This window comes from Centropristis striata, chromosome 1 (genome assembly GCF_030273125.1).
Source record: "Centropristis striata isolate RG_2023a ecotype Rhode Island chromosome 1, C.striata_1.0, whole genome shotgun sequence".
NCBI classification, from domain to species: domain Eukaryota; kingdom Metazoa; phylum Chordata; class Actinopteri; order Perciformes; family Serranidae; genus Centropristis; species Centropristis striata.
In genome coordinates, this window is record NC_081517.1 from 41,598,950 (window position 1) to 41,607,424 (window position 8,475).

Genomic DNA, 8,475 nt, shown 5'->3' on the forward strand with positions numbered 1-8,475 from the left:
TTTGGTCATTTTGGGGTTTTTTTGTTTGTCATTTTGTGTCTTTTTTGGTCATTTTGTGTCTTTTTTTGATCATTTTGTGTCTTTTTTTGATCATTTTGTGGTCAATTTGTGTCATTTTTGGTCATTTTGTTTCCTTTTATGGTCATTTATTGTCTTTTCTGGGCATTTTGTGTCTTTTTTTGGTCATTTTGTTTCCTTTTTTTTGGTATTTTTTTTTTTTTTGGGTGATCTGAACTGTGCGTGTGAGATTCTGTTCAGTCAGAGGGGGTCGCGGAAAACATGCATGTTAAATTGGGGGTCGCGACTCAAAAAGGTTGAGAACTACTGCTCTAGAGTGGTGAAAACGAGAGAAAGTGCCTTATTGGCTGCCCTTTACACATGAAAAAACTTATTGATTGCCCTCTAGGGTGCCCCTTTATACAATAAATGATGATGATGTGCCCTCTAGAGATTCTATAATACGGTATCACCCAACTGTGAATAATGTTATGTGAGATGTTTGCTCTCATTTAGCTCTCAAAGTGCACAAAATAGATGCATTTTACTTTAAAATGTACACATTTTCTCCCAGGGGGGCATGCCCCCGGACCCCCCTAGATGGTTTGGTTTGATACTTTTAATTGTCAGTATCATATCTTTAATTACTTTGATCTGGATCTCCTTTTAACTTAATGCTAATATTTCATCATACATGATGCATCATAGCTTTTTGCGTGCTGGTGGGGCCCATGTTGTGCAGAATGTGCCCTTTTTATTTTTTCGCCCCTGCCCTTCAAACAGTCTGAGTCCGCCACTGAATTGGAGTTACAGGAACAGATGTAGAGATGTAGGACTAATAAGCCATAAACCCATGGGTCCCCCTGTTTAATGCTCTGACCTTTAGGGTCTGTGTTCCACTGGATCATATCTGTCACTATTAACTGTGCTTGCATGATAAATTTCCTGCTCAAAAGGGCAGGCTGCAAAGGTTAGGTTAATTCATTTCCTGAATAAAGAGGAGAGAGACAGAGAGATGGGGGGAGTGAGCAGGCACCAGGCGGCTGCAGGGATAGAGTTTCTCCCGGTAACGGATCTCTTTGACCGTCATAGATTCGGTTTCTCCTCCTCTGTAGCTCACACATCACTACATGCTGCATTTTATCGAGTTAAGTGACTATTTATTGGATTATGATTCTTTTTTTTGTTTATAAAACTTGCAGAATAAACTCATGGTGATCGCCGGGTGCGCTCCGCGGTCGCTGCCCGGCGTCGTGTTACCTTCCTCGGGGCACCATGGGCTCGTAAGATGCCTTCGCTGTGGAAACGGATAACCTTCTCGGTGGCCTCGGTGCTCTGTGTCGGCTCCGTGGCGCTGCTGGTCGTGGCACTGTCCACGGAGCGGTGGGTCACCGGGCGGATCCTGTGCAAAACCGGGGCGGAGATAGTGAACGCGTCCCACCCGGAGCTGGAGCAGTTCATCGGGGACATTTACTACGGCTTGTTCCAGGGAGGGAAGACCAAGAAGTGCGGGCTCGGCAACCGGCGCTCCAAGATATACAGTAAGATCAAATACAGCAAAATTATATTCATTTAATTCATTATAAGACTAGGTAGACTACACCTAAAGTATTTCATATTAAATGGGTCAAGAAACCACCATGAAATAAACATTTATTGCTCAAAATGTAGAAATAATACAAAGAAAATGGAGAAATAATTCAGTAAAAAAGGTGCATTTGTTAAAATCTTCATTTCCTTTCAAGGAAGAGGTCCATATGAGTGCATTTATCAGTGGAAATGGCACATTTAACATAATTCATCCAAAAATACAGTCTCAAAGCTTTCATATTATTCATTATAAGACTAGGTAGACTACACCTAAAGTATTTCATATTAAATGGGTCAAGAAACCACCATGAAATAAACATTTATTGCTCAAAATGTAGAAATAATACAAAGAAAGCATGCAATTTTACCCTAAAATGAAAAACGGTGCATTTGTTAAAATCCTCATTTCCTTTGAAGGAAGTGGTCCATATGAGTGCATTTATCAGTGGAAATGGCGCATCTAACATAATTTCCCCAAAAACACAGTCTGGAAGCTTTACTTTTATTCATTATAAGACTAGGTAGACTAAATATTAAACTGATCAAGAAACCATCATGGTATAAACATTTAACCGGCGCTCCAAGATATACAGTAAGATCAAATTCAGCAAAATTATATTCATTTAATTCATTATAAGACTAGGTAGACTACACCTAAAGTATTTCATATTAAATGGGTCAAGAAACCACCATGAAATAAACATTTATTGCTCAAAATGTAGAAATAATACAAAGAAAGCATGCAATTTTACCCTAAAATGGAGAAATAATTCAGTAAAAACGGTGCATTTGTTAAAATACTCATTTCCTTTCAAGGAAGTGGTCCACATGAGTGCATTTATCAGTGGAAATGGCACATTTAACATAATTTATCCAAAAATACAATCTCAAAGCTTTCATATTATTCATTATAAGACTAGGTAGACTACACCTAAAATGTGTTAAATATTAAACTGATCAAGAAACCAGCATGGTATAAACATTTAACCGGTGCTCCAAGATATAGCCTACAGTAAGATCAAATACAGCAAAATTATATTCATTTAATTCACTTTAAGACTAGGTAGACTACACCTAAAGTATTTCATATTAAATGGGTCAAGAAACCACCATGAAATAAACATTTATTGCTGAAAATGTAGAAATAATACAAAGAAAGCATGCAATTTTACCCAAAAATGGAGAAATAATTCAGTAAAAACGGTGCATTTGTTAAAATCCTCATTTCCTTTCAAGGAAGTGGTCCATATGAGTGCATTTATCAATGAAAATGGCACATTTAACATAATTTTCCCAACAACACAGTCTGGAAGCTTTACTTTTATTCATTATAAGACTAGGTAGACTACACCTAAAGTATTTCATATTAAATGGGTCAAGAAACCACCATGAAATAAACATTTATTGCTGAAAATGTAGAAATAATACAAAGAAAGCATGCAATTTTACCCTAAAATGAAAAACGGTGCATTTGTTAAAATCCTCATTTATTTTCAAGCAAGTGGTCCATATGAGTTTGTCAGTGGAAATGGCACATTTAACATAATTTCCCCAACAACACAGTCTGGAAGCTTTACTTTTATTCATTATAAGACTAGGTAGACTACACCTAAAATGTGTTAAATATTAAACTGATCAAGAAACCATCATGGTATAAACATTTAACCAGCGCTCCAAGATATACAGTAAGATCAAATACAGCAAAATTATATTCATTTAATTCATTATAAGACTAGGTAGACTACACCTAAACTATTTCATATTAAATGGGTCAAGAAACCACCATGAAATAAACATTTATTGCTGAAAATGTAGAAATAATACAAAGAAAGCATGCAATTTTACCCTAAAATGGAGAAATAATTCAGTAAGTTTGTTAAAATCCTCATTTCCTTTCAAGGAAGTGGTCCATATGAGTGCATTTATCAGTGGAAATGGCACATTTAACATCATTTCCCCAACAACACAGTCTGGAAGCTTTACTTTTATTCATTATAAGACTAGGTAGACTACACCTAAAATGTGTTAAATATTAAACGGATCAAGAAACCATCATGGTATAAACATTTATTGCTTAAAATGTGACAATAATACAAATAAAAACAATTAATATTACCCTAAATTTGAGGAATAATTCAGGACCCTTTCAAGGAAGAGGTCCATATGAGTGTATTTATCAGTGGAAATGACACATTTAACATAATTTATCCAAAAATACAGTCTCAAAGCTTTCATTTTATTCATTATAAGACTAGGTAGACTACACCTAAAGTGTGAAAATATTAAACTGATCAAGAAACCATAATCAAATAACCATTTATTGCTTAAAATGTGGAAATTATACCAAGATAATTATGTAATTTTACCCTAAAATTGAGAAATAATTCAGTAAAAAAAGTGCATTTATTTATATCCTCATTTTCTTTCAAGGAAAAGGTCCATGCACATGTATTTATTAGTGGAAATGGCACATTTAACATCATACATTCAAATATCATAATATATATATATATATATATATATATATATATATATATATATATTCTTTTTTCTCAGTTTTCCCAAAGCTTTTTCGGACGTTGAACGGCGGCCTTCACATGATGGTGATCCTCTTCCTGCTGGTGGCGGTGGGCTTCGCGCTGGTCAGTCTGTCTTTTTGCATTTACAACGCACGTAAAGTTCCCTACCAGAGCATCAAAGGCCCCAAAGGACTCTACCTGTGGAACTTTATTGCTGGTACGTGAACCGACTTTTTAATCAATCAATCAATCAGACTTTATTTGTATAGCCCTTTTCATACAAGAGAGATGCAACACAAAGCGCTTTACATAAAAAAGAAAGGAGAAAATAATGATAATAAAAAGATAACGAAACATAGAAACAAACACCCTTCGCCCATCCCACCTTCATCCCACCCATCCTATTAAAAACAAAGCACAAACTGAGGAACTGAGGAACTGAGGAAGCGCCATCTCAACATGGAGCAGTGAGGAAACACTGGAGGCAGGTTAGAAATAAATTAGATAAAGATAAAGTAAGATAAAATAAAATAAGATAAAGACATACATCAGAAATAGGGCGTGAAATTAAAAATTGTATAGAAGAAACACATTTTTGCTGTAAAAATATTACATTTTCATGCAAAATTTATGGAGAAATACCATGATGAGTGAATGAATGACACAATTACCCTAAAATAACAGGATTATTCAGTCTAAATTACAGTTTTTGCTAATATTTACATTTAAATTTACAGATAAGATAAAAAATAATAATAATAATAATAATAAAAAATAAAAAGTAAAAGTGAATAATGACAATGGAAAGTATAAATAGACTAATAAATAGTAGCAAATAAATAAAAGAGAAGATGTAATAACACTAAGATGCATGAGCAGAAAAATCTCTAAAAATGGTTCAGGTAAAAGCCAAGTTAAAAAGATAAGTCTTCAGTTTGCTCTTAAAAATATGAACATGAACTTTGTCTTCCCTCAAAATCTCCTTCAGTGTTGATTCACAGTTCCATCCTCATCGTAACTCTCCCAGTTAGCACCAATTTCTGACTCTTCACCAATTCCTTCTTGTTTTTATTTCACTGCCCTGTATTTTATCTCACCTCTCTGGGAGTGAAATCTTTTTTATAACACCCACCCTTTCTTGAGAGGGAATTTTCACCTACTTGGCATAACCAAATGGAAAAGCTTGTAACATAAGATCTGTAAAGCCCAAATGCATGCCTGAGGCTTCATTTAAAAAGTAAAATAGGTAACGCTTTATAATAAGGTCCTTAATAAACATTAATTAACAAGTAGTAAGGCATTGTTCTAGCACAATTTTAGCAAACACAAGGTTTCCAAAGTGCTGCACAAACAATAAATAGATAACACAACACAAAGAGATGTAGTAAACAATAGAACAGTAAAATGCAATAAGATAAAATAAATTAAAAATGGGATAAAAATAAATAAAAATAAAATGTAAAATGTACTGCCCGCACAAAATAAAATATGCATGTATACAAATAAAAACAAAACAAAAAAATCATAAAATCAACATAAAATCAACACTCTATGTGGTGTTAAAACTTCTTACAGTATAACGCTAATTTTCAGTGAATTCAGGATAAATCTACAGGCACAAATGGATCAAATATAGTAAAATATACACCTAAATGTTTGTCTTGGATGTTTTCCTCCCACTATTCTGAAATAATGCATGTTATGGGCGAAAAAATAGCCCAAAACCTCAAAATTGGCCAGTGCATGAAAAAACTGGGTAACGCTTTATTTTAAGGTCCTTGTAATAACCATTAATTAACAAGTAATAAGGCCCTTGTAAGTCCTTACAAGATGCTTATTAACATTACTGTGTGTTTATAAGCTTATATAAGTGTTAATAGTGGCATTACAAACACCCATGACCCACCCAGTATGTCTTTGCCATGTCTTTATTAATCTTATTTTGTTTGCTTATTGATATTAAAATATACTTTATTGCGCATCTATTATAAGTGAACTATAAGTTAACTATGCTTTTTGCAACTACCGGATCTAAAGCGAGAACAATGCCTTATTACTTGTTAATTAATGGTTATTAAGGACCTTATTATAAAGCGTTACCAAAAACTGTGTTTTTGCCTGAAGTGTGTCTCCTTCCCTGCTCCTGAGCTTCCTCTCACCTCTCAGTTTTCCTTGCCTGGCTCTTCTTCCAGCTCTCTTCGGTGCCCTGGGCGTGCTGTGTTTCCTGGCAGCCGTGAGGCACCACGGTCTGACGGAGCGGGTGGCCAATCACCGGGAGAACCTCTTCGTGCTGGTCGTCTTGGATGACAGCCTGGACTGGTCCTTCTGGCTCGGCGTGGGCAGCATCGCCACTCACTTTGCCGTCTGTGGAGTGGTCGCCATGAGCCGGATCAAACTGCCCAAACCGGAGATCAAGAAACCGGAAGAACCCACCATCTCTGCTCTGGACCTGCTGTACTGAAGGACAAGCAGAGGATTAATTACATCACTGAAAGAGATGCAGAGAGTCCTGCATCACAAACTAGACTGTTACATTCTCCACATCCTATGCTGGATATATTCTGTCTATAGCTGCAGTATGTAAATACATTATCATTGTTTTCATTATATGTGTAGAATCTCTTTAACCCTTTATCAGGCGAAGAACCGTATTTGGTAACTTCAGCGGATATCCAAAATAAAAAATAAAAACATTTAGAGAAAAAAAGTTGCAAATTTACTAGATTAAAGTGGCAGATCTACATGAAAAAAGTCACAGATTTAAGAGAAAGAAGTGGGAAAAAAAGCTACTTTTTTCTCGCAGATTCACCACTTTAAATCTCGCAAATCTGCGACTTTTTTTCGCGCAGATTTGCCACTTAAAATCTCTTAAATCTGCAACTTTTTTTCTTGTAGATTTGCCACTTTAAATCTCGTAAATCTGCAACTTTTTCACGCAGATTTGCCACTTTAATCAAGTAAATGTGCAACTTTTTTCTCGACCCCATTTTGATATCCACTGAAGTTACCAAATATAGTTCTTCGCCTGATAAAGGGTTAACTGATTGTTTTCAGTCATTTATGGTTCTTGAGTAAAGTCCCTTTATATAGGATTTTAAGTTAGTGCTTTTTTACAGTATTTTTTCTTGATCCTGATAGAAAGTGAACAGCTATGCATGGATTATGATTTATTTCACAGAAAGTTGTGAGTTTATGCGATGAATGTATATGATCAAAACTATACGAACTTACATTAACAGGAAAATACTTATATTTAACTTTTTTATATCCACTTTAACTTGGTTAGTGAAGTTCCTCACATCTAAACATATCAGCTGTTATGAACATAAAAGTGTTGGAAAAAAGCACTTGGTCGTTTTAAAAGAACTTTTTAATGAGTATTATGTTGGTTATAATCTCCTTGATACTAAACATGTGACAAACGAATATTTACAGAACCCATCAATTAAAGAAATAGTTTCAGTACGTATTTCTTTTTTATGTGTGTGTGTGTGTTTTATTTTTTACTGTTATCTTCCAGTGGCCTAAAGCTTTGTCTTTATTTATTTATTTATTTATTTACGCTCTACAACAATATGATAATAATATATTTAATATAATAATCTCTGTCCTCAATTTGCAGATATCCAGTTTTCAACCCAGTGACAAGTTCTTGATCATAACAATCTAATGAGAAATTTAACTGAAAAAAGATAGATCAAGTGAAATTTAGAAGGATTCATTGTCTTGCTCAACAGTGTGCAAATTAATTATAAGTACTATATTTAAGCTAGATGACTAACTGAACCAGAATTTGACAGATTGCATGCATCACATATGCAGATTTAGTTTTTATCAAACGTTCTGTTGGCTCTTGTACAAGAAAAACAAGTGGATTTAAATTTTTTATAAAATTTAGATTGGATTGGAGTAGACTAGATTGCTATTTTGAGAATGCACACTCACTGATATTGTCAATTTCTGTGGTGAGAGAAGTACTCAGAGGACTTAAGCCAAAAATGTACCAAAATAAAAGTAAGTATTAGCATCAAAATCCCTAAAGTACCAAAAGTAAAAGCACTAATAATACATATTTTTCACTATATATTACCATTATATTACATTTATTTATTTATGAACGAATGTGCACATCACTTTAATAATCGTACTGGAAAAATTAATAATTATTTAATTATATTACGTACCGCTGGGAAGCTTGTGAATTTACCCTTATCTTTATCTAAAATAATACATTTAAATTAATTTCTTGGTCATATTTTTGTATTATTAATCTGATTCTGCCAAAAAAAATAAATCTGTCAGATAAATATAGTACAGTAAAAAGTATAATGTTGTCCTCTGAGATAAAGTAGCAGAAAATGAAAGTGCA

General features: G+C 34.2%; 1 protein-coding gene across 1 annotated transcript; it reads left to right on the forward strand.

Annotated features, from left to right (window-relative positions):
• The first annotated feature begins 256 nt into the window (after window positions 1–256).
• clrn2 (clarin 2) lies at window positions 257–6,778 on the forward strand. The gene is made up of 3 exons (XM_059342903.1): window positions 257–1,538; window positions 4,144–4,323; window positions 6,299–6,778. Exons 1-3 carry the CDS (start codon window positions 1,286–1,288, stop codon window positions 6,565–6,567), a joined length of 702 nt encoding a protein of 233 aa, XP_059198886.1. The 5' UTR covers window positions 257–1,285; the 3' UTR covers window positions 6,568–6,778.
• Window positions 6,779–8,475: the final 1,697 nt, after the last annotated feature.